Source organism: Danio rerio, chromosome 19, assembly GCF_052040795.2.
Source record: "Danio rerio strain M-AB ecotype USA chromosome 19, GRCz13ab, whole genome shotgun sequence".
Lineage (NCBI taxonomy): Eukaryota > Metazoa > Chordata > Actinopteri > Cypriniformes > Danionidae > Danio > Danio rerio.
Window position 1 is genome coordinate 10,782,750 of NC_141039.2, and position 27,724 is coordinate 10,810,473.

At 36.3% G+C, this 27,724-nt stretch overlaps 2 protein-coding genes across 4 annotated transcripts in view; one reads left to right on the plus strand and one right to left on the minus strand.

The window, feature by feature from the left end:
• si:rp71-15k1.1 overlaps positions 1-27,724 on the plus strand; it is a 465,095-nt gene that overhangs the window by 412,692 nt on the left and 24,679 nt on the right. The window lies entirely within an intron of this gene.
• slc2a3a (solute carrier family 2 member 3a) lies at positions 143-27,398 on the minus strand. 3 transcript variants are annotated; one of them, XM_087294320.1, is made up of 11 exons: positions 27,248-27,398; positions 26,275-26,406; positions 17,201-17,299; positions 15,732-15,892; positions 13,244-13,484; positions 10,540-10,702; positions 6,669-6,856; positions 4,484-4,588; positions 4,297-4,395; positions 3,991-4,194; positions 143-2,506 (listed from the first exon to the last, which is right to left on the minus strand). In XM_087294320.1, the coding sequence occupies exons 2-11, from the start codon at positions 26,287-26,289 to the stop codon at positions 2,156-2,158; spliced, it is 1,626 nt and encodes a 541-aa protein (XP_087150446.1). In that variant the 5' UTR covers positions 26,290-26,406; positions 27,248-27,398; the 3' UTR covers positions 143-2,155.

Genomic DNA, 27,724 nt, shown 5'->3' on the forward strand with positions numbered 1-27,724 from the left:
ATCCAAACCTTTAAAAAAAAACTTTCTGGTTGTCAAAGGCAGCATTAAACTTTACTCATCTAACGTTTTTTAGTCACTGATTAAACAAAAAATATATATATAGCTTACTAAAGAGCATCAAAAACAAGTGAAACAAGGAAAATAATAATAATTTATACTATTTATTCACAAAAATCATACAACAGCTGTACACAGAACCACTCATGATTTGGACACACATTCAGGAAAAGCCACCATGAAATATACAACCGTCAAAACACCAGCAGCTGCGTTCTTTTTAACCTGCAATCACATCAATTACACCATTCAACACAGAAACACAAACTTACAGGTATTTACATAGTGATGCTCTTCTAACTTTGTACAGTAAGCAACAAACTGTGTTGTGTGCATTATGCACAATAAAGGTACAGTATGTGAAAGGTATCAACAGTTAATAAGATGGTCGTTTGATTGTGTTAGAAGAGGGCTGGCTCAACATGAAGCTGCTCTTGACCGCTGGAATACAACCACAGTGCACGACTGCCCAGGAATGTTGTCTTTCTTGGTCTTTTTTTTTTTTGGAGTTTCTTTCCGTGCAACAACATATATTTGATTACAAGACACTAAAATGGGGAAAAGCTTCTTCATATTACTCAAGGCCGATAAATGTGCTTATTAATAAATACTTTCACGTTAAATATCTAGACAAAAATAGCAACACCTAAGCAATGGTATAGCATAAAGCGACTTTGCATGATAGAAATGGTCGATTAGGATTCTCTAATAAGTAAAAAATAAATAAATACTGTATGTTTTCTTTGAAAGGGACTGAAATAAAGTGTCAGAAAGTGCAAAACTACAGCTATTATAGATGTATTTATTTAATAAATTAAGTGAGAAGTCTCTCACTACTCTTTCAAACCTCAAAGTGAATCAGTGCAGCACATACGTAAAGCTGGTATACTAAAAACACCTAGGAAATTTAACATGATTAATGGTCATAATCTTGCAAAGTTTCCTCCCTGATCACATTGTTTGCTAAAAATCTTGGATATCTGAAATGTAGATTGACGTGGATTAAAGTACAAATCATTAAACACTTGATTGGCATTCTCTACAATGCAACCGTAACTGTAAATTTTACATGAATGAGTGACTGAATAGTTTTTGTTAAATCTATTATTTCTTTTGGCAGTAAACTAGCGATTTTATTCTTGGCATAAGCTTTATTAGCTAAGCACTTCCTGTACATATAAATATCTTCTAATTTTAATAGTGTTTCTGATAAATAATCTGGAGAGATAAAAATGCATATACACATTATATATTATATTGCACAAAATAAACATCCTCAGTGCAAAAACCTTGAAATGAGGACGATTGCCAACTATCCGTCAAGAGAGAAACACTTTTGGTTTCTCTAAGGGCAAGAAATTGAGGTTTGACAGTTGACGATAGTATGTGAATTCTGAAGGCCAGATGTAAAAAAAAAATAAATCTATTCCCTTTATTTAGTTTGATTTGATTTAGGAAACTACACCCTATTTGAAAAGACACATTAAAGCCTAAAGTATACTTTAGTTTTTAATGCATCATCCTTGATTTTTAGTAAGCGTATGTGCTTGGAATTGATTTTACACTACAAGGTGTCAAGCTTTTGAAAAGAAACTGAGACATGATCAACAACAAACTACTGAAGACAGCAAAAACAACAAACAAATTCTGTTTTAAAAGACTACAAAGACATTTTTAGTGCTTCCAAATTCTGAAAACATTGCAGTTGGATTAAACTTTCAAGTGGATGTGTCTGTACTTTTAAATAAGTATACTTTGCGTTCAAATGTAGTGTTTGCTAATGAAAAACAAAGTGTATTTTGGGCTTTAAAATTGCACTAAAAATGCATAAGAATAAACCTAAAACCTAAATAAATATTGCACCAAACCATCGTTTTTTTTTTTTTGAAGGTACACACTGAAATAAAGCCCACACCACCACAAGCTCTGCTTTCAAAATACATCTAGGTGATCTGTGACATTCCACTGCGGCTTCCTTCGTAATCTGTTTATCATAAATAATCTCTTTCCAGTAAATAATCTTTAGTATTATATTCCTATCTTCAGTGGTACATGTCATGGCTTTAATCACGTTAAGCTATATAGTTACGTCGTTTCCTTACATGGTGGAATTAGATTTCTCCTCTTTACTAGAATCTACTAGTGGCTGGGTAACAGAGCTGGATTTCTCCTCCACCTTCGCGGGCTGCTCAGATGAACTCGGCCCCTGTTCTGAAGATGATTTGGGAGCTTCCACCAACGGGACTTTCTCTTTGACCGGAGAGGCCGGAAGTGCAACTCTGCCAGGCTCTTCCACAGAGGTGGCGGATGGAGGTGGAGCTCCACTAAAACCACGGGCGATTTCATCGAAAGTTCGCCCTTTGGTCTCCGGAACTTTGAAGTACGTAAAGATGAAGAAGATGATGAGGAAGATCATGAATATAATGAAGACATATGGTCCACACAGCTCCTGTAAAGCACAAACAAGAGGATCAAAGTTAATTCTGACCTTGTTGCAAATGTTTTAACACAACATAAGACAACAATAGCTTGCTAGTAGTTATGAGATTATATTGACAGGTTAAAGTTATTATTTAGAAGTGAAGGATTAAAAAAGCAGCTTGTTTGCACATAAAGTGACACCAATAAAGATAACCCAAAATAGTTCCATTTGCTTTATTATTTTATTTTAAGAGATAGATTCACTTAGATATGCATAGCGTTTTAGCAGGTTCGGCATGCTGTCCCAGGAGAGAACCCTGAGCTCTGAGATACTTGAGCTCAAGGCTCCCGCCCGGTCAATAAGCATATAAGGGGATCCGAGATTAGGTAGGTAGAAAAAAGAGAAAAAGGAGGAGATGGGGTGGAAGGGGGAATTCTTTCAAAACGAAGATAGAGCAATAGGGAGAAAACGATCCATTTATAGTAAGCTTGGATCACTCTGATTGGATTATTACTGATTACAGATGAAAAGCCAGTCGTGCTTAAACATATCACGTGCTCCTCTCGAACTTAGTATGTGAAACTTCACTCTGTGTGGATAAGACAAAAGCTGCATCGGAAATCGCGTACTTCCATACTATATAGTAAGTTAAAAACAGTATGCGAGCCGAGTAGTATGTCTGAATTCAAAAACAGAATGCGAGATATACCCGAATGATCTACTACTTCCGGCAAGATTCTAAAGTGCGGATTTGATGGACGCTACGGTATCCAATGATGCACCGCTAGTGAATTTATGAATGGAAATGAAGCGACACAACAGACGTGGGTAGGTCACTTGATGATGACAAAATGGTGGATGTAGTACGACAAGTTTCATTCATATAGAACATACTTTTAACGCTACAGCCGAGTAGTACATTTAAATTCAAATGCAGTACCTACTGAGTAGTAGGCAATTTCAGACACAGCCTTATGTTTCATTTTTATCATGGTGGAGCTCTCTGGACTGCAATACAAACGCTTCAGTTGTTGGCTTGGTAATGCAAGTGTAATGGAGGAAGAGGATACAAGTACTTGACTGGCCTGTCTGCAGTCCTGACCTGTCTTCAGTAGAGAATGAGTGGTGCATTTTGAAGCCCAAAATGTGACAACGTAGCCTGTTGCCCAATTTAAAACTTGTTTGGAGGAAGAATGGAACAAAATTACACCTGAAACAATTATCACTTGGTGTTTTCAGTCCCTAAATGTCTTCTAAGTGTTGTGAAAAGGAATGGCAACAATATAAAGTGGTAAATGCTTTACTGTACCAACTTAAAATGTGTTGCAAGAACCAAAATTGGAATAAGTATTTATTTGGAAAAAAAACAACAAAATTCACGAGGAACACATTAAATAATGTTTGTTGCATTGTATGCTATGAAATACAACTCTACAAATCACTACTTTCATTTTTATTTTCCATACTCTTCCAAATTTTTCTGATTTAGGGTTGTAAAATAAAACTCATACCTCTAACTTAGGAAAGGTGATTCCCACAATAAAGTTGGCTGTCCAGTTGGAGCATCCCGCAACAGCCATAGCAGCAGGACGTGGTCCCTGGGAGAACAATTCAGCCACTATGAACCAGGGAATGGGTCCAGGGCCCATCTCAAACATGGCCACAAAAGCAAAGATTGCAGCAATGCTGAGGTATTGAAGAGCCTCAATGTCTTTCTGTTTAGAGACAAATGTAATAAAAACATTAACCATGATCATCAGATACTGTTGGGGTTGGTTTAGAATTTTTACAAAATTAAAACAGACAGTAAAACGCACCAATAAGAGAGCGATTGTCATGGCCAAAGCACTGATTGCCATCCCGCCCAAACCAATAAGGTGCAAAGTTCTTCGTCCTGCCCTCTCCACCAGGAAGAGCTTGTAGAAAAGGTAAAACATGTTAAGTATTATAATAAACAGCAAATTTATATATATTTATGCTAAAGTTTAATGATTGAATACTTACAGATACTACAGTAAAAACAGTGTTGACTACTCCGGCACCAATAGTGGCATAGATGGGCTGAGTCACTCCGGCTGACTTAAAAATACCAGTGGAGTAATAAAATACCTGAGAAAACGAGAAGAAATGACAAAAATTTTAACTGAGGAATTTTAAGCGACCTTATAATATTGAGTGCTTATAAAAAACAAGTGGATCATTGACATCAAGGTTATTATACTGTTGTGGGGGACAGACAGGAAAGTATTAGAGCAGAGAGAGGGGAAGTGTCGGCATTGGATTTCGAGCTGGGTATTGAACTCAGGTCGTCGTGAGCGCCATGGTGCTTTATGTCAGCACACTTATGCAAACTTAAAACTTTAGTTTTTATATATTCAGTTTCAGATTTAGTTTTAGTAGTTCTAGTTTAACAGAAACGTCTGATGTAGACCAAGGCAAAGTTTTTAATGTTAAAAGCACATTACATTAACTCTTGTTCAAATAAAAGTAAAATACTTAATTGAAGACACTGAACCCACATCCACAAAAATGCAACTTAAATGAATAATAGTAAAAATGATGAAGAATTAAGACGATCTTCTGGTAATTAAAGATCTGCAACATGCCTAGTTTTTGTAGAGCCGTTCACACAACACTTTTTCTGTTGTCTTTCAATGTAAACATGTGCTTAGCAGATGTGTGTAACTGTTACACTCACCTCTTGCATATTTTAAAGCACTACACACGTGTGCTGCGTTTTGTTTAGATGCCATTTCAAGTTAAAAGAACTTCAACTTTTACACCCATAGTTCCCAAGCAGCAGATCAATCAGAAGAGCTTGGAGGTGTGCATCTGTTATTTTTGTTTACAGGCCATTAAATTAATCTTTATTTCTGTAGTGCTTTTTACAATGTAGACTGTCTCAAAACAGCTTAACAGAGATTAAAAAAGCTATAATACTTCCAATTGTTAAACTGAAACCGCTTCAGATGAGTTTAGTATAAATGTCAATGTTGAAGTTCAGTTCAGTTCAGTGTAATGCAAATATCACTGCTGAAGGTCGATGAGTGTCTGTCGTGGTGGAGAAGATGCTGGTCCAGGTCATCAGGCACTCAGTGGCTGTGTGCGGAATTCGAATACGCTTGGCACTTCTGTTTCATGCTATAATCATTTCTTACATTTAAGTAGCGCTTTTGTAGACACTCAAAGCACATTACACATATTTTTTTTTTTTGGGGGGGTGGGGGGGGGTGTCCTCTTCATCCACCACCAGTTTGCAGCATCCACCTGGATGACGCAACAGCAGCCATATTGACCGCACACCACACACCAGCTGATTGGTGGAGAGGAGACAGAGTGATGAAGCCAATTATGATATGGTGATGGTTAGGAGGCCGTGATGGGCAGAGGCCGGTGTGCAAATTTAGTCAGAATGCCAGGGTTAAACCCCTATTTTTTTTTCAAAGGATATCCTGGGATTTTTAACGACCACAGAGAGTCAGGACCTCGGTTTAACTTCTTATCCAAAAGACGCCACTCACTGAGTCCCCATCAATGTACTGGGGCGTTAGGACCCACACAGACTGCAGGTTGAGCGCCCTCTGCTGGTCTCACTAACACCACTTCTAGCAGCAACCTAGCTTTCCCATGTGGTCTCCCATCCAGGTACTGACCAGGCTCAGCCCTGCTTAGCTTCAGTGACCATGTGAGAGTTGCAGAGAGCTAGCTAATGGCTTTTAATCATTCCTGAGCCCTGCATCTGGCATTTTTTATTTATTTATTTATTTATTTATTTTTTGTCTTTATAAGTGTTTAAGCTATAAGTTCATAAGTTTTTTAGGTCAGATTTTCCAACCAGAGAATGAGTGCTTATTAATTCTAAAAAACGATGATTTAGATTGAATTAGTTTTTTGTGACTTGTTAGTTTTAGATTTTCATTTACTGTAAATGTTTTATTTCTGTTTACAAAAATGTTTTTGACCAAAACTTTCTCTGTTAGCTTTAGTTTTCATTTACTACAATATCATCAGAACACCAAATGTAAGTTCAAGTAATACACATTGGATTTTGAAATATACAGTACAGTATACCTGCGTGTGTAGAATGACAAGGTATAGTTTTTATAATATGTATTAAATACACTGGTTTATACCAAAAAATAGAAGATAAAATGCAATTCAAAGCATCATGCAAATGTATGTGACTCACAGCGTTGATGCCGGAGAGCTGTTGGGAGAGCTGGAGCATAATGGCAATGAACAGAGGCTGGCGGTATGCAGCGGAGCGGAAGAGTTCTGGGATGGTCACCTTCTTCTCCATTGCCATCTTCGCACTCTCCTCCTTCATCTCCTGCATGTCCTTCCCCACATCCTCATAACCACGCAGACGCACCAGTGCTGGGGGAAAAAATTATGAAGGTTTGGTGGCTAGCCACTGATGTCTAATACAATTTGGAGTTTGGCTTTTTGTTGTTTTTACATGCAATTTTTAAAAATATAAATAATTTTTTTTATTTACTGTTAATATTGAGAAATTTAATAGAATCTTGCTGAAATGAAGAGGTGAAAAATACAATTGTATCAGCTGAAAATGCATATTTTTTATGTTAACATTATAAGTCAGAAAAGAAAATAACGATTATATATTAAAGCAGATATATGATGGATCATTTTACATTTACAGTACATTTAGACATTTAGCAGAAGCTTTTTTCCAAAGCGACTTACAATTAAAGAGGTATTCAGCAATTCAACAAGAAGAGGCAATACACATAGGAAGGTGTACGTATGTAAACAAGGTAGGTCTAGGTCTAGGAAGGTCTAGGTATACAACTGTTTGTCCTCAAATAATTTAGAGCCAGAGTTTCTACAGGTAGTTTGTTATGCCCACTCACCTGCATGAAGCACACTTCATAAATGCAGTGTTGTTGTTTTTTATAGAGTGTATTTGGGTTTTTAGATGAAGATGGGTTTTTAGATGTGTTTGAATGATACTAGTGCATTTGTAGTATATGTGGGAATGGGAAGATCATTTCTGCAGGAACATTGTTTGAAAAGGTTTTGGAAAGTGCCTTTCTGCTTTCTTTGTACCACAAGGTGGCAGTGCCATTTCTTCCACTAAAGATACACCTTGTTGACCATGAGGGTTAATATTGGTTTATGTTGACACATTGCGCGCTGCAGTTGGAGTATTTAGAAAAGTTTATAGTAGATGAAAGACAAGATGTCTGCATAATCGGAGTGTTTTTCTGTAAAATAATAAATCTGTGAATGGTTTAGCAAAAATGATGGTCTACATTTTTCCTTGCAGTTTCCTTCCAAACATAATAAATGATCAGTTATTGGGTGTTGACCAATTCCATATAGGTGCGACGCTAGGAAAAGGTAATTTCTTAAAAAAATAAAATAAAAAAGACAATCAAATTTATTAAAATCCATTTATAAAAGTGAATTGGTACTTTGCAAGAAAAGTGTTGTTTACATTTCAAGTTAAAAATATGTGTGCAGGTGTATATTTGATGTATTCAGGGAGAAATGTTAGCCATGACTCTATATCAGGGCTGTCAAACTTCCTGGAGGGCCACAGCCCTGCACAGTTTAGTTCTAACCCTGCTTCAACACACTTACCTGTAGGTCTTAAACAAGCCTGAAGAACTCAATTAGTTGAATCAAGTGTGTTTAGTTAGGGTTGTAACTAAACTGTTCAGAGCTGTGGCCCTCCAGGAACTGAATTTGGCAAATGTGCTTTATATAATCAATGTCAAAATAACAAAACCTGCTGTTTTTTGCTTGCTGAGATCAGAGACTCATGAAGGCTAAAGCTTTTGCTTGCCTTTTAAAGAACAATGAGCCACAATATCAAAGCAGCATTACGGGTTTTTTAAAATGACCTTCACTTAAAGCTGTTTTACATACTACATGGAAGTGAAATATCCAGCTAAAGCTTAAATCTAAAAGAGCACCGTGTTTAAAACTATTGATTCACCTACAAAAGAGTCGACTCATCGTGTTTCAAATGAATCGTCTTGATAACGAGTCTGTAGCTGTGCCGGAGTGACGTGGATACAGAACTTAAGCCCCACCCATTTGTTGTGCGCGCAAACCTGGGAAAATTAAAACCGCCTGCCCCCGCCCACAAACACAGTATCAAAGAAGAAGAAGAACACTGTAGTAGATGCAGGTTGGATCATGTTGTGAAGATGTTGTGCTCAGCTGGATATTACTGGAAGTGTGAGGGAAAATAAGTGTTACTTTCCCAAAGATGAAACTGTGAAGTAGAGATCTGAGCGGGACAAAATTTTGAATCCCCCTCCCGCCCGCACCCGCCAGGTTGTTCCCCGTTTATGTTCAGCATTCGTTGTCCCGCTGCCCAACACAGAATGGAATGCAGACCTTTACTGTGAAGAGTCAGTGGTTGAGGTTTATTTTTGCAGAAATATCTCAGCATCATAGCCCCAGCCTTGTGCTGTGTTCCAATAATTTTTCTGACGAGTGCTTCAGCAATCTACATGCTTACAATGGGGAATTTGTTGGCCATTTGTTAAAGGAAGGATCAAAAAAGACCATATGGGATATTTCAGAGCTTGACAAGAACTTTACAGTACACAGTTCATGGACCAGTTTCTTCCTCCATTTCACAAGTGTAAGTAAGTGCGATTAAAATGGTTGCCTCCTTGTTTTCTCTAGCTTGCAAATGGTGTATTGAATTGTGTTTTGTTACTTGTAACTGCTTGTAGTGTTTCTGGTTAACCGTTTATATTCTTATATTCCATCTCCTCATTGAAAATGCGTCGAATGCCGCTTTGTTTACGGATTTAAATGGGTTTGTTGTTACTATGTCCACCTTAAGCTTTTCCTACACATGTGCGGCGGTCAAGTTTCAAAATAGTGTAGCTTTAGTCACTGTGTGCATTAATACTGAGTGTGTGTCACTGCAATATGTACAAACACAGCAATAAGCTGGTGTTTAACTGCATTGCTGTAATGCACTCCTGCATTGGGCTCACACACACACGTGCCAACATTTGTCTCTGAAAATCCTGAGGGCCGAGGGGTTAGGTTCGGGAGTGAGGTGTCTGAATAACACTGTTGAGAACCGTGTATTGTGTACTGTGGTATTAGTATCTACTATGAAGTGTTTTTCGGCCACTGCGATCGGATCCTATGATTCTTTCCGGGAGAAATAACAAAACAGGAGGGTGGCGGGAGATGGGTCTTAAATATGGGATAAACAGGAATGTTGGCAGGTGTGCTCACACATAAACTCTGACTACCTCAATATTGTTGATATGCCGTGGCAGGCATTTCTTTCTGTCTCAAGACAATGAAAGTGTTTTTTGACCTTGCATGCATATCAGCCTGTTGTTGGAAACCCCCAAAACCAAAATATGACCTTTTTAATGTATAATAGGGGCTCTTTAAACTCAAAGGTCATGCCTTTTTCTGACATTTATAACTTTTTAATAAAAAAGTAAATCAGCTACTTTTTTATAGTTTGCTTATTAGATGGTATTGGTGAAAAACTAATTTTGAAGGTAGATAAAAATGCTACAGTAGGTGGGTTGTGTATTTTCTTAACATTAGACTTGTTAATGTTATACCAAAACCTATTACAGTTTTACCAAACATAACTGCAAATACGCTGATTGTTTTCAAGCAGGGATCCTGAAGACTGTCCATCTGGCGCTGCTTGACAGTTTGCTACAGTAGCTGCCATCTATTAGTCACTCATGATCACAATCATCTGGTGTAAAATGAATCATGTAGTAAACGTGACTGTAACTGAGCATGTTTTTCATCCTGATCCAGTAAAGGTTCCGCTGTGTATGTTATTTAATAAAGGGCTCCTGTTTAAGCAGATGTTTTAGCTCATTTTGTCATCGGCACTCTCAAAGGCATAATTAGCGTTAAGCAGAAACATTAGGCTAAGTGTATTTGGCACAACTTCACTGCCACAGGTCGTTCACCAAATAATAAATTACTTTAGACTCTACCAGTCACTGACACTCTGAAATCACAATATTTGGGAGTGTTGTTTTTGTTAAAGTTATTCAATGATATGTAAAGCACATTTCTCTTACCTTTGCGGGCCTGTTCTTCCTCATTGAGGTTAATAAGCAGGTAGCGAGGGCTTTCCGGACAGAACGGCAGCAGAAAACACTGCAGGATGGCAGGCAGGATGGTTAGGGCCAGAAGAATAGGCCAGAGCTTATCTGAACCCAGCAGACTCTCCAGACCAAAGATCTAGATGAAAAAGGACACAACTTATAAGATGTCTGAACGTATAAAACCGATTAAGCTATGAGGGCATGACTTTAAGTCAGCAGACTTAAAGTTCAGCCCCCAGTGTGCCTTTATAAAGGCTCCTCGTTTCATTTTGAAGGTCTCTCACAATAGTTTTACATTCATACAAGGTCACACAATATGTAACATTTCTCAAAATATATAAAGCAGTGTCAGCTATTTTCTTACAGGTCCTTGTCTCTTTAAACCTCAGTGCATCTATTCTGCGATTGGTCAGTTGGTCCAATCGCTGTAAACCGTTGTGACTGGTTTACAGCGTAATAAACCACGTCCATTACCATCTCTGAATATTGGCTCTAGAGACTTCCCAAAGCACTTGTAAACATAGTGATAAAAACCGTAACTGATGTCGTTATCTTTTTGGCATATTAATTAAAACCAGATTTCTCATCTGTCTGAAATACAAATGAGTCTTTCACAGCTCAGAAAAACAAGAATAGGACATTGATTCTCAACTCTTCTTCAATTATTATATTCACAACATGTTTTCTGTTTTTTTGTTTTTGTTGTTCCCCTGTTCCCCTTTTTATTATGTTCACCTGCTCCTCCTTGTTATTTTCAGTGTATTTAAGTTTGCTCGTGCTCTTTGTCCAGTGTTGTTGCTATGGTCTTTAAGTCGTTAAAATCGCTTTTAAAAGGGGTTTTTATTTTCTATTGTATTATCAGGGTATAAGCACTTTTTAAAGACCTCACAATTTTTGAAGACCTCATTGCCACTTCAAGTTCTAATCAGTATCAAACTTTTGACTTAATAAACAGTTGTTAATTAACAGTAGTAACTAAATAAATCAATCAATCAATGAAGCACAACTATGCAAGAGAACTCAGATAAGCGAAAGAAACAAAGCTTGAAAGAATAAATTACGTGGTTGTTTTCATCTACAGGCTTCAGCCACTGTTTAAAATCGTCTTTCTCCAACCATGAGTATGCAAACTTACATTTTCCCATTTTGCCGTCTGTTTCACTCTATGGTTTTGCTACATGTGAAGAGCGCCACATCACCTTTCCGCGTTTTCGCAAATTACGTGACATCAACCCAGATAGAAGAGCTCTGCCAGACGCACGTAGTAAGCTTTGTTTACATTAGTCTCATGACAAAAGTCAACTTCCTCTTCCTCATGTGCATTCAAGTGTATAGTTAAAATCTAGCCTAGAGCCCCATCTGCTGATAAAAAGCCCAGACTTAATTCAAGAAAAAATAGCAATACATATAGAGAATTTCTATATTGATTTCTCAAACGATTTTTCACCACAGCTCACCACAGATTTATTCAAAATCGATTACCTCATTCAATTAAAAAGTGCATTAAACTAATTAGAATATACATATCGCAAAGGCTTTTGCTGTGACACAAACAAGGCTTGTTAATATAAAATAAGATCCTTGACAAAAAATCTTTGGGAGTTTTTAAATACATCACTATTCACTCTTGAATGGATTCCGAGCTTAGTTTTAAACAGCAGATGGTGCTTGATACTTTATAAGCAGCAATATTCTGCTTGCATCTAATTCTTTACAAACACCACTTAAATCTAAAATTAAATTAAATTAAATTAATAAATTATGGAAAGATTAAAGCGAATTACAAAAGTGCTTATAGTAAGCTTTGTTTACATTAATATCGTGACATGAAAGCAAACTTCTTTATTAGTGTAAAGTTAAAAACTAGCCTAGAGCGCCGTCTGCTGGTAAAAACTAAACTCAGAATCAATTCAGGAGAGAATAGTAATGCATTTAGAAAATTTTCGTATTGGTTTCCCAGACGATTTTTCACAACAGCTCTATTAAAAAACTGATTACCTTATTCAATTAGCAGCTTCATTCAACAAGTGCAGTAAACTAATTGGAATGGACATTTCCTCAAGGCTTGTTAAATCTATCTGTACTTTAAAAATTTGAGCCATGACAAAAAAAAAAGAAAACTCTTAAGATATCGATTTTGAGATTTTCTAAATACATCAGTTTTCTCTCTTGGATGGATTCTGAGCTAAGTTTTTATCAGCAGATGGAGCTCTGCTTTACCAACAGCCAAAGTCTGCCTGCATCCAATTCCTTACAAATACCACATGAATCTAAAATAATCGTTAATAAAGTTAGTAAAGGTTTAAGCGAATTACAATGTGTTCATTGTGAGCTGCGTTTACATTAATCTCGTGACATAAAAGTAAAAAATAAATATAGTTAAAACAAGCCTAGATAAGACAAGCCATCTGCTGATAAAAACTAAGCTCAGAGTCAATTCAAGAGAGAATACAACAGCAATGCATTTAGAAAACTGATTTGAACGATTTCACCACAGCTCTATTAAAAATAGATTACCCTATTCAATTAGAAGCTTCATTCAACAAGTGCATTAAACTAATTAGAATGGACATTTCCCAAAGGCCTTTGTTGTGACGCAAACAATGTTAGTTACACCATCTAGTCAAGACGAACACACTCAAAAACCTTATATTTTTATGCTGTGAGAGAGCTTTACCTGTGCGATCAAGATGCCCACCACAACGCCAAGCTGATGCAGGGTCCCGAAGGCCCCGCGGAGGGGAGTGGGCGACACTTCCCCAACATACATTGGCGTGAGGCCCGTGAAAAGGCCACAGAAGAGCCCGATCATCAGCCGACCGGCAATTATCATCTCGAAGGAGGAGCAGAGAGTACAAAGTCCCATCAGACCACCACCAATCAGAGCCAAGACATTGACGAGGATCATGGACTTGCGTCTGTGGAAAGAAAAACAGACAGACAGGGAGGGAGTTCAATTGAATTAGAAATACTAATTCAGATGCAAACAGAGGAAATGAGACAAAATGGCAGCAAGTAAGAGAGGAACAAACTGTTTCCCTGGTAGATTATCTTCTGTCAGTATTCTTTAAAATTCAGCTGCAGATGTTTTTGTACGGTGGAAGAAAGTAGTTCCTCTTACAAAAGGGTTTATGAGACTCTCTGTTTTTGATTTTTCATTCTTATATACACGATTATGCCTTCAAACAGTTGCATAAATGTAATATGACACTCATAGCAGTGCAATTTGGCTGTATATTGTCACTGGTGGGATGCAGTGCAAACACATGCCTCCCAACAGTGCTGATATACAGCCATATCTGCTACTTATATAACATAGCTCGTATAAATCATTATTTTTTGCCTATTTTACTTAAATTATGTTAATTGTGTATTTGTTTATTGTTAAATATTGTGTGGTGATTCATTCCTCGTGCATCAGAGACTATTATTAATTCTATTGCCATGATGCACATTTCCCCTTTTGATTATCTCTGACAAAATCAAATAACAGGCTAAAGCAGGCAGGCTGGCTGACAAGGCCTCGGAGAAAAAGAAAGGCAGAAAATGAACAATGGCATCTGAGCACACATGAATGCTTGTTTTGAATGTGCTTGTTCTGACAGAGAGGACAGCGTTCAGGCTGACAAGAAGACTGAGGTCAACTCTTCTACTCTGAGTGCCTTCATTATAGTAAACTGCTTTAATTATTTATGAAGCATTTACAGTCCAGTTAAAGCGCCATTGTGTGTAACCATACTCAGATATATTATCTAGCTCAGGTCTCCCTGCAAAACAACACAAGTGAAAAAGGGCTAACATTCTGTGCACTACTTTTTTGTCACATTTATCGACATAGATAAAAAGAAGTAGACTAAATAGAAGGCAGAAAATGATGGCAATAATGTACTATATTTGATGGAATATAGATAGGTTCGAACTTGCAGTTCCTATATTAGCGCCACGATGTGATGTGCTAGCAAAAAAGCACAAGGCTGTGGCTTTGACCTCAATGTGTCTTTAATGATAACTGTAAACCTATATGAGTAATGACACGGAAGAAATGTCTAGCCTGAATTTTCTTCCTTTTGACTTAAAGGCAGGCTGCGAATTACAGGGGGGGTTCAGAAAGGTCTGACCTCCATAACTGATGCTTGATCCACCCTGAAGGATATCAAAACATGACGCATAGGGGTGTCTGCCCTTTAATGGTTAGGAAATAAGTTTGCTCTGATCTGTATCTTAAATGATAGTAAAAACTTAAATAAAAGATAACTTAAATATACATTTGACCAGCCCTATAATGGTTCATACCATTGTGAATCCATGTTTGACCAAACCGACACCAACAGACAGCGCAAGTGTTCACATAACATGTTACTTGTAAAATATCTGTTTGTAGGTGTCCATAAAACTAAATGCAATGTTTGTATTTTATTTTACTTTACACTTGGTCAGACATGGAAGTTAAACAGTAAAATAAAAAAATATGTGCAGTCTTTCATGGTCATCCGTTAATAGATGCAGGAATACAAACCTGTCACCATTTATTTAACATCACAAATGTCATTAAAAACGACTCTATGTTCCTTAAAACACTGAAAACATAACAAGTTTAATTAATAAATTAGATGTAATTGAATTAAATGTATAAATTTGGTTCTCTGAGGTATATTACAAACATAACTGAAAATTTTGACCGCCCGATGATCAATGTACTGTATAATTCGCACCCTGCTTAAAGGTCCCATGAAATAAAAATAATGTTTTATAGATGTGAGTATCAGTATGTTGATTTTAAGGATATATATAAGCTATTGTGTGCCAAAACAGTGGCAAATTTATATTTAGAAGATATAGAACTTATAAAAACATTCAAAGCTTGCCGTTTGTCTCTCCCTCCTAAAAGGATCAACATTTTTTTTTCATGTCACCTTATACTACAGTTTCTGGCCAATCAAATACTCTCTAGTGTCTGACATGCCCTGCCCCCTTCAAGACGCAAAATGCTATTGGCTGTTTTTTCAAAGCTACTATAGATCCCACCCTCTCCTCATGTTTCAGTCAAACATTTGATAAAAAAATTCACATTTCAACCTCGACAGCATTTCACGGGACCTATAAAAGCTCAGATTGGTCAGCATTTGCAATTCAAAACATTATACTGTTGAGTAATTCCCACTCACCTTCCAAATTTGTTGGCTACGACGCCGACGCTGAATGACCCCGCCATTCCTCCAACGCTAAAGATGGCCACGGCAAAACTCCACACAATGGTGCAGACACCTGGACTGATGGGCTCCCCGTAACGCTCCATCCACGTGGCATTGAAGAACGCCCGTAGTTTCTGAAAGATTAATTTTTGATGGTCACGCTCATACTTTTAATTAGTTTACTCTTCCAAATATAAAAAAGTAGGAATAAAGTAAATGCAATACTAATATAATTATAGTAAGTTACTAAGAGTAAGTGCAATTATTTAACAAAAAATGCAGTTATTACAGTAATAATCTGAAATCCTACACCAATCCAAATTCATATTTTCTAATTTACTTAATTTTAAAATGGTATTTCTGTAATAACGCTGAATTTTCAGCCAATCAAAGAGCACAACAATCATGTTCTGATAGTAACAACTCCATTCATTTTTTCCTTAGGGCTGTTTTTATTTGTTTCATCGATTCAACCTATTTTTAAAACGATCATGCTTAGTAGTGGCATTTGTGCAGAGAAAACTATATTACCCATAATGTCGTACAGAAACTTCCACCAATAAGAGGGTCACATTAAGCAATGTACACCAAAACAAATTCATTAAGCTCAGTCTACTATAAAAAAGCATTGCAAATGATTTTTTTATTGTCTTTTGCATCGCGTTTTGTTTGTTTTTAAGGAGTGTATAACATGCTGTTATGCAAGAAATCATTTCAGATTTAAGTCTGACAATAAAAATGCATCTATATCATATTTATCAATAAATGTATGTTTATAATGGTGAACTGTATGTATCTACAGATGTAATCAGGTTGGTCTTTCTAAAATTAAAAATTCTTTACATTACTTTATATTTCACATTATACTCCGTCGCTTCATTTACAATGCTTCATGGAATTATAGTTCACCCATTATAGTCGTTAAGTACTTTAGTCTTTTTGTCTTATTTTCTTTGCCTAGAATCTAAGTTTGTAATGTTACGATTTTTCTTGTAGCTGGTTGGGTTGGTTTATAAAACTCTTTAAAAAAACCTTTGAATGATATGTATGGAAAAAGTGAATTGGATATACATTTGAACCCAGTCTTCAGTGTCACATGATCCTTCAAAAATCATCCTAAAATGCTGATTTAGTGTTGATGTAACATTACAATTCTGAATGTTGTAAATGACTATTTACTGTGAAAACCGATGACATTTCTGATTTATATTAGATTAAAAATTAAAGCATTTATTTAAAACAGAATCTTCTGTAACAAATTTATTTCACTTTTGTACAGTGTATTGAATCTTTTCATTGCATCTTCAAGCTGTAAAGATTTGAGTGGAAGTGTAGATGTGTTTGAGCTTTTGATTAGTACCGTACACACATACAGTACATTGACACACACACAAACACAAACACACACACACACACACACACACACTAACTAACTAACTAACCTGTTCTGGTGCATTGATGACTCCTGTGTTGTAGCCAAACTGCAGGGAGCCAATTACAGCCGTCGACAAAGAAAACAGGAGGTAGCATGTTACTTGTTTCTGTGAAAATGAAAGAAATTCAAGGTCAGTTGTTTGTCATTTACATTTAAAAAAAAAACAAAAAAACTTAATGATCATTTGAATATATCAAAAATTTCTAAGCAGGTTACTAGTATCAGCTCCATTGGAATGAATTAATTTAGGGGGAAAAAAAATGTTTCCTGCACAACAATTCAAAAATCTATTAAACAAATAATATATAAATAAATTAAATTTTAAAACATTTGCACAAATATTCACTTTTGTTTTAGAAAAATGTTGCAATACTTGCCAATTGGCATACATGATTAGTTTTTTTTTTAATATATGCAAAATATATGCTAATAATGTATATTTTCTTTACACTAATATAACATAATCCTAAAATTGTATTTTTAATACTCAGTGTTTACACTTAGTACTCCATACACAGGCCTGTAGCCAGGGAGGGTTCAAAAGACCCACCCCCAACTGATTAAAGGTCTAGAATTTGTCCTAAACATAAGCTCATTTATCTTATTTGGACTGCTATGACATCTTTAGCTGTGATGGCATCAAATGCTTCCAATAAATGCAAACAATTATAGTCCATGTCCAGTGAAAAAAAAAGTCCAGTCAAAAAAAAAAAAAGAAAAAGAAAAAAACTAAAGGAAAACATAGAATCTGACATAAGAATCTGACTTTCACCACAAGTAACTTTTATTTTGAATTTTGAACCTTATTCTTAAAAAGAAAAAAAATGTAAAACACCAAAAGCAGCCCATATTAAAGTTAAAATTAAAAGAATATTTTTGTTATCCATGAACTTTTAATTAGTTATTTTTTTATTTATTAATATTAATATTTATTAATATTATTTATTTATTAAGATTGGAAAAATCTACTCGAAATCTAGTGAAATTCTGACTGAGGAAAGTTTAATGTGCTGGCCAGTTTGTTATTTGCCCAATAAATTACAATAGGCTACAGCTCTTTTTTTTTAATTAATAACAGACTCCTTTGTTTCCTAATGATATGTAATGTAACAAATTTGTTTTTAAAATGTTTTTTTTATATTTCTTTATTCTAAATATTTAGCAAATGTTTTGGTACTTCAAAAAATAGCAAATGTTGTTGGTACTTCAAAAAGTGTGGTTATGACAACCATCCGACAAGCTAATTCAGCTAAAAATGTCACTAAAATGCAGTATCTCATAATTAAACAGAAAATGAGGCAAATAACTACAAAAGGTTCACTTTTTGAGAAAAAAGAACCACCCCTGATACAAAACTGCTATATTGCCTTAAATGGTATATTCCAAATATATGAGATATGGCCTTCTATGATTTTTCATTTATTTAGTCTAAATCAAAACAGAGCTGAAAGCATGAGGGTTAAAATAGAAAGTAGCTATGAATATCTTTAAAAAAAAACATTTAAAAAACAGTCAAATATGTCATTATTAATTTTGCTTCATCTTACTTTGTTTTTTTGAAGTCCTAGTTTCTAGGTAGGCCCCCACATTTTTAATTAACCTTTGCCTGAGTGATTTCCCTAAAGAAAGCAATGAAGAAAAGATCCAGCTGTCACGTTGCACTATACTTCGACTGATGTAGTAAGTAATGAGGTATAAACACGACAGCAGCCAACAGTATTATTATTAAAGAGCTCATCTTAATCACCACAAATCAGCCATGTCCTGAAACGGCCCTGCCTTCAGCTGTAAGACAACACTGCAAGTTAGACTCCAGGTTTCTAGGGCATCAGGACACAGCAGCGCTGACAGAGGCAATCGTGAAGAGCCACGTGATGCTGAGATGGTCAGACATTCGACACAAATGACCTTAAAGGATATTATTAATCTGTTTCAAAATCAGTGTTTTACACTGCAAATATCTTTAAACTCTAGTGGTGTGGCAAAACATTAGCGATTTTCAAATTGCATTGCTATTCTGTCTTGAATAGATCCTGAACTTATATTTCAACAGCAGATGGCGCTGTATGCTTTACAAACACCCATACTTGGTTTGTATTTACTTTATGTTGCATTCACACCAGATGCGGAAGAAGCGTCAATCACGAGTGATTTACATGTTAAATCAATACAAAGACGCGAATAAACATCCTGCGGTGCGATACGTGCAAATGAGGGAGCGTGAATGACATGATTCACGTAATGAAATGGTGAGAGCTTTGCGTGATTGACATGCTTAACGCGCCTATTGCTTAAGTTGAAAAATCTGAACTTCAGCGGACATTTGCGCCGAGTTAACCAATCAAAAGCTTGCTCTTGTAGGGGCGTGATTATAAGTAGCGCCTGCTGTTGGTGTCCCGAGGGAAAATCCTTTTGCGACACCGGACAACAGCTAATCAAACTGGGCTCGGCTCAGTCTGAAGCACCGCTGAAAGCCTCAATCATCCAGGTACAGTTTCAGGAGGAGTTTATGAACTTACAGGGCTGGGTGCACCTCTGCATTGATCTAGTGGACTTCCAAATGAATCGACGCTGTTTGTCAGCCTTCCTAAAGCAGGTAAACACAACTATTCTCTCAATAAAATCCATGTTAGCCATTTAGCAGAGTCCACAAAGATGCCCTGTCTATCATGCGAATCTGTGTCTAGTGCTAAGTGAATATGACACATGAATGACGCGAGTAAACTTTAAATGTTTACAAGTATATTTAAACGCGAATAGCGCATCTGGTGTAACACACAGCATAGCAAATATCACTTCAACATAAAATAATCATTAACAAAGTTACAAATGTTTAAGCAAATTATTAAAGTGTACATAGTGAACTGTGTGCATTAGTCTCGTGACATAAAAGTACATCCATGACTTGCACAAATGCTCTTCTTCATGAGCATTCAAGTGTGTTTTTGAAAACTAGCTTTTAGTGCCATCTGCTGTTAAAAAATATGCCCAGAATTCATTCAATAGCGAATTTCGATGTATTTCGAAAACTTACGAATCGATTTTTCAAATGATATTTCAGCATTATACATGATACATTTTGCCTACTTGATAATAAAATGACTTATTCATTTAAGTTTAATTATGCTAAATATTGTCAAAACTGACGAATTCTAAACCCTTTAGACTTAGACTTTATCTTCACAATACAAATAAACACATTTAATGAAATATTGAATATATCTGGCTTTTATTCCCATTGATTAGCAAAACAGAAGCTCAAACATACCTGCTTTAAACGTGAAAACAAACATCTTTGGTTCTTGCTGAAGCTCAGACATAACAAAAGTGAAACTCATTGGTACTGTACTGTACTGCGTTTTCTTTTAAGAGGCTTTCTCTGTGGTCAGGAAGACAAAGTCTCACCCAAAGTGTCTTTTAAAGTCTTATTAAAGTTTTATACAGCAATGCAGGTTTCTGCAGATTGTGACACCGAAAACAGTGTACGCTTCCTTTTATCTAGTTTCTCCCCAGTACTGCTTATGAGTTCACTATAGACATGCATCATGGATTCTAGTTATCTTTATCTTTTTCTCGTATTGGATTCTTACTTGTCTGTATTTCAATTTTGGCCTCCTATCAGGCCATATCATGTTTATGTTAGGTGTTTTAACCTTTCTGACCCATGCCCCTACAAGATAAAGAAGCAAACAACATTACACACTTCTTCACCTGCGTCCACTCATATCAGTTACACAATTTCACAGAAGGATAAGATGGAAAACAAACAGAGTAGTCACACACAGTAAAATTAAGCAGTGTAAAGGATGCATATGAGTGTAAAATATGAATACAAATTAATTTCTACCACAGTACTCACACATCAAACAAACATGCTTAAGTATCTGTAAGTAAATCTGAATGCTGTAATTGTTTGTTGATCAATGTTTACATTTATTCATTCCTTCATTTTCTTTTCGGCTTAGTCCCTTTATTAATCCAGGGTCGCCACAGGGGAATGAACCGCCAACTTATCCAGCATGTTTTTACGCAGCGGATACCCTTCCATGCGCAACCTATCTCTGGGAAACATCCACACACCATCCACACACACTCATACACTATAGACAATTTAGTCTACCCAATTCACCTATACCGCATGTCTTTGGACTGCGGGGGAAACCAGAGCACCCAGAGGAAACCGACGCGAACGCAGGGAGATCAATGTTTACATGTAAATAAAATAGTTATTTTCCACAAAGTGGTACAGAACAGTGCGGTATGCATTTCTTTATGTTTCCACTGTCAGAAGTACCAAAACAGTAAACAGTATCGTGCCACTTTTTGTGATCTTTTATGGTACGTTCACACCTGACGCGGATAAAGCGTCAAGCGTGAAAGATTTCCATTTTAAGTCAATGCAAATTATGCGATTCGTGCGAATGAGGTGCTGCGAATTGAGCATTTCGGGCATTTGTTGCATTTATCGTGTGATTTGTACGAATCGCTCAATTTGAAAAATCTGATATTTGGTGCACAATCACTAGACAGATGCCCCTCCTATGACGTGAATCTGTGTTTATTGAGAAGTAAATTTCATACATGAATGAAGCAAATTAGATGTGCGAATGAAGCGAGTTAACTCAAAATGTTCTTGCGTCTAAATACACGTGAATATTGTGATCTATTCATGCAAGCCGGGTCTGGTGTGAACGCCCTACATAGCTTTTCCACTGGCTCTTTGGGAGCACAGTGCAGCAAGCATTTTCAGTTCATTTATATTAAAGTTAAGTGCAAACGCCCACGCACTGCATTATGGGATTGAAAACTACACAGAAAAGGTGTATTTCTTCACACTTTCAGTTTGCACAAACATCTTGAACCATGTATGTCTGTGTGTTTATGCACTGGTCATTTCTTGCACATGTGACAATGTGCATGTGATAAATGTGAAAACACGCTGTCTTCCACCAGATCAAAATAGGCGTGCTCAGATGTAATTTTGACACGTTCCAGAGTATTAGTATTGTAGCGTTGCCAGCAGCACTGAGTGCAGATTTGACATTGTCGTGAAAACATACAATTACAGGTACCAAGCACAACAGAAAAGGGTGCCAAAAGGGTGGAGCTAGAGTTGATAAGATTTTACAGCTTGTACTGCTTTATGACATATATTTAGTCTTTTAAACAGCTTAATAATAATCATATTATTTTTTATATGATGGGTAATGGGCACAGCCGCTGTTGCTAGATGGGATACTGCTGCAATCGGAAGTTAACAAGAAGTATTTTGAATATTTATTCAATTACGCATTAATTGTATTTTATTAGCTAGATGGGATACAGCTGAAGAAAATCATGTCATTATAGCTATATTGATGTGAATATCCTCAGCTGTATCCCATCTAGACTTAACCCTCTCCTGCAGCTCGGTGAAGTCTAGATGAGATACTGCTAAGGATAATCACGTCAATATAGCATAATTTTTGTGACACTGTACAACAAATATTATTTTCACATTACTGTGAGGGTTGCGTTTAGGGTTGAGGTAGTGGTCGATGCTAATACAATACAATTAATATGTATTTTTAATTGAATAAATAATATTAATACTTCACATTAATTTCAGATTGCCGATGTATCCCTTCTAGCAAAAACCACAGGAGAGCTGTGAATTGACGTTATGTTTATTTATAATTTTTTGCCTGAATACATAAAGGTAAGCAACTATTTATCTGGGAGAGGAATAGAGAAAATATTTTAGAAACATAAACAGTGTGTATCTTACATAAACAAAGAACATTGTCTAGTTATATTGAAAAATTATTATTATTATACATCTGCATGTATTTTACAAATCCTAAAGGCTATGTTTTGCTTGTAGTTATGTGTATTATTGTGTATTATGTGTATTATAAATGTTATTCGTTTGAAAGCATGGATAAATTGTGATTTATGACTCTGAACAGTTTAATTACTGGATGTGATCGTACGCTTCAGGGACCGGCCAAGTTTGATCACATCAGATGTGATTGTATGCTTCAGGGACCAGCCAAGGCTGATCACACTGGTGTGATCGTATGTGTGAAAGGGTTAAAAAGGGGGCGTGGCACCGAACCTCATGCCTTATCCCAACCGTCATTGTGGGATAAGCAAATCGTACCAAAATATAAAATGAGATCGTACAAATTCATATGAATTAAAAAATGGCCATGAGATTGGAACAGTTTGTATGGCTTTTTTCTTGGAGTGAGAATGACATTGATTGCAACTTGCTGGAATAATGGTACTGCTGGCAATGGAAATGCAAGCTTGATCAGTGTGCTGTGTATTGAATCCTAATGTAATGTGATGTACTGTACAAGGCAAACACAGTGGAAACAAAGTGGAAACAAGGCAAAACTTAAATCTGTTCATCATATAAGGGTTTATAAACATATAAAATATTCAATATTATTTTTTTAAATGCAATTGCAGTTTCAATATAGATTCGATAAAGATTATAAAATGAACATCTTCCAGCTGAGAAATAATAAAAAAATAATTTAAAATAAAAAATTGAATTTAAGTTTGCAGTGTAAAGGCAAAGCATTTCTTGCGCAACATGTGGACTTATGTAAGCCAAACCAGTTAATGTATATCTGAAAGAAACAATGATGGGAAAAGCAGATCAATAGAATGTTTCCTTTTTATCTGATACTATAATTCCTATTAGGCTACTCGGCCACTCTCTCTCTCTCTCTCCTCCAAACCCATACATATACACTGAAGTCACGATGACTCAGTTAAATAAGTGAAACAAATGTCATCTGACAAATGCATTGGGTCAAACACTGGAAAAGGACTAAAAGGACAAAAAAAAAAGCAGAAACATTCAGCTATGAATAAAAGTGTCAAATCTAAAATCTTATTCCAGAATTACTTTAATCGGCTGACGCTGAGAGGGTTAAAAGGATATAAATAAACTTCAAATACAAACAACACCACCCCCCACTCTACATCTTTCCCAAACATGTATTTACAACACACTGCATCTTTGCCCCTCCCACATCATCATGGCAACATCCTGACAGCAACAGCTGCATTGACCTCCCTTTCAATGAGAGCACAGCAAACACAGCAACACCGGGATCATGGATGACAGTACAGATTGATCATATTGATTAACTTAATATTCCATTCTGAAGCAAACATTCCATTAAGCATCAACATTTCCTTGTTGTAACCATTTCTAAAGCATTTATCACAGGATTTTATCACAATATTGATGTAAGCCGCAAAAGCAGTTGGTTTACCTTGTATCATGATGATAAATAGATTTTTTTTTGTGTGCGTTGCTTTGTTGGGTGTAAATTTTTAGAGTTAACAATTTCAAACAACGTTATATATTGTAAAATTATTTTACTGTAAATACGATAGGTTAAACTTTTAAAATCAACTTCAAAATAAGTTCTCATAACTAAACTAACTAACATCAACTGTAAGTAATATATACTTTAGTTACAAATAGTATGTAAATGTTAGTTTTTAAAAATGCAACTCAAAGTTCTTAACTCCTATGAATGAAACTATTATGACTTTCAATTTGAACATTTTAGCTTAAAAAACATTTACTAGCAACTGATTATCATCAAAGATTAATAATAAATGCTTTATAAAGAAAGTTCATCATTAGTACACAGTACATTCATTAGAGTTAACTAACACTAATTACACTAATTACGCTTTCAATTTGAACTAACATTATTCTTCAGATGCATTGACTAGGCTATCATGTTTTGTATGCACTTCTAAAAAAAATATTTGTCACATTTAAATATGACTTCAATCTTGTAGGCACATCCCTGGGTAAAACTTAACCCTGTATTATTATAGTAAAATGAATGTGTGTGTGTGTGTGTGTGTGTGTGTGTGTGTGTGTGTGCGTGCGTGTGTGCGTGCGCGCGCGTTTTAGACTGATTGCTATTTGTAAAATCATTATTATTAAAAATGTTATGGTAAAACTAATTTTATGTCATGCATTTGGCCTTTTTCATTTTAAGGGATATCATACCAGGCCAGTAGCCGATGAGTTTGGGTGGTTTGAAAGATCCACCCCTTACTGACAATGGTCTAAAATTTGCCCCATGCATGAGCCCATTTGTCCTACTTTGACTGCTGTGTCATGTTTATTTGTGAAAATAACCCATCCAAAAAGGCTTTAAGACCAAGCGGAGTCCTCTGTTGCCTGTCACTTTGGTGTGACTTCAGCTAATCAGATTTGGTCAATGCAAACAATAGGGTATATGCAGAAGTATGCTAAAGGACTTTTAATTTATCAGTAACCTTTTTCTCCAAAAATCAGCGATCTCCACTGGCTTAGTGATAGCGATAAAAGTGAGTCTCAGAATGTACAAGAAACACTGCATTAAATGTAGTTTTCACCTGCCATGTCTTTAAAATATGACATTTATTTTACCCCAGTATATTCAATGGAGCTTTTGCTCTAGCCTGCCGATTCTGACGGGCATGTGCAATTAAACGGCTTTTTGTTTCGTTTTACGCTTGAGCAACTAAATGAATGCTAAAGTCTACTTAACTGATTGCATTTTAATTACATTACAACATCATTGTTGTAAAAAGAATCGTATATAATGGAAAAAGGTCACATTAACCGTTCACCGGAAGTTTATCAGTATGGGAAGAAACACTAGCTACGCATACACCCTATTATTTTTTATGAGTCCAGTAAATAGCTGCGCAAGACAACATACAATCTAATGTAAGTGAAGTGACAATAGATTACAGTTATTAATTTAAAACTTTATCAGATTCCTTATTTTTCTAAATATATGATGTAACAAATTTGTATTTAATTTTTAATGGTTATGACTATCCTACAAGCTAATCCAGCTAAAAATGGTGCTTAAAATGTTACTGAAAAGCAGTGTTTAAATCTCATAAGTAAAAATAAATAAGTAAATAAATAAATAAAATGAGGTGGAATAACTAAAAAAAATTTCAATTTTCAGTAAAAATCTTTCACCAGGCTGGCGACTGGCCTGCATACTATTGCACAAAACAGCATTTACTGATTGAAGAAAACTGGTAAAAAGGACTGACCTTCTCCCCCTCCATCGTGCCGGAGTGGAAACGTCCAAGATTGACGGATTCCCGGTGAACGTGATGTTTGGCACACAATCTCTTTTAATGCTCGAGAAGTGATGCTATTCGAGACCAGCTCCCTTTTGACAACTGCAAAATTGCACAACATTGGTAAATTAGTGTCTTTAACGCACTATAAAAATAATCCATGGAGTTTTACACAAATCTAATGAACATCATCATTGCGCAACATCACCAATTGTAGCGCTCCACGTACATTTAGGTACGACGTTGTAAACAAAACAAACGTTTTTGGAGGCATTTAAGAACAGCAAGTTTATATTAAAAATGATAAAGTAAGTAATAATAATAATTTGGTCAGCTTTCCATCCTGAAATGAACAACACCTATCAAGAACTGCTAATAGGCTACATCTTCAGGTAAACCTGCAGAACGTAAATGTTCATGTAAAAATATATTTATTTAACATTTCTGACATTTTGCTAAACCTTTAATGATGACCATCAAGTCCTAAAACCTTCATGTAAACGTGTAAAATGTTATAAATATTAAATAAATATTACTACTATCTCGCTACAACAGGTGCTCCTACACATGCTGACTCGGCTTTTTGGCCAATTTGGTTGTGTTCTTCACCTCAACCCTATGCTATAATCACAAAATCATTGGTTACCGTAATCATAAGTGATAAAGCAATCTATTTATAACTCGACACGACTGATACAATAGCCCCACAGCCATCATGATATTAATAACGTTGCTGTGTATTATAGTAGTATTTTATCAATCACTCTAAAGCTTACCATTTCACAAGAATAAGCTGTCAGTAAATTAACACTAAACACCCGAATAACACAACATAGAATGCAGGTACTATAACATCAGCACACGGCTACTATAGCAACTAGTATGCTTTTTAAACGACTCTCCATTTAAGAATATAATCCTGAACAATTAAGGCTACACTTACCGTGTTTCTCGTGCGTCGTGACCGCCCCGTGTGCGCGCACGTATCCGTTGACCTACTGGCACTGAAGTGTCCAGAACTGCGCTTAGCCGGTGATGATGTATTCTTTTATTCGTCACCGGCAGCACACGACGAACCGCACGTTCTCCTCTTTGACGAAATACCGCCGCTCGGGCACGTAAAACCTCGTGCCCGCCCCTTTACTTATCCACGACGCGCATTTCGCATCACGCCCCGTGACAGCTGTTCCGTCACCGCGCCTCGTGATGCGGGAATACCTTATTCGGCAGGGTTTGGTCAGGATGAGAATGCTGCTGGTGGGGTGGGACCAAACAGCATCTGATACCCACACCGCCCATGATGCTCTGCGCGGGTGACCTTGATAGAGCATCCGCTGATGGGTGCTACCAAAATGGATGCAGCGCCGGGTACCGCAAACTCCGAAGGATGCTGGCAATGTGTGGAGTGAGAATACACCTA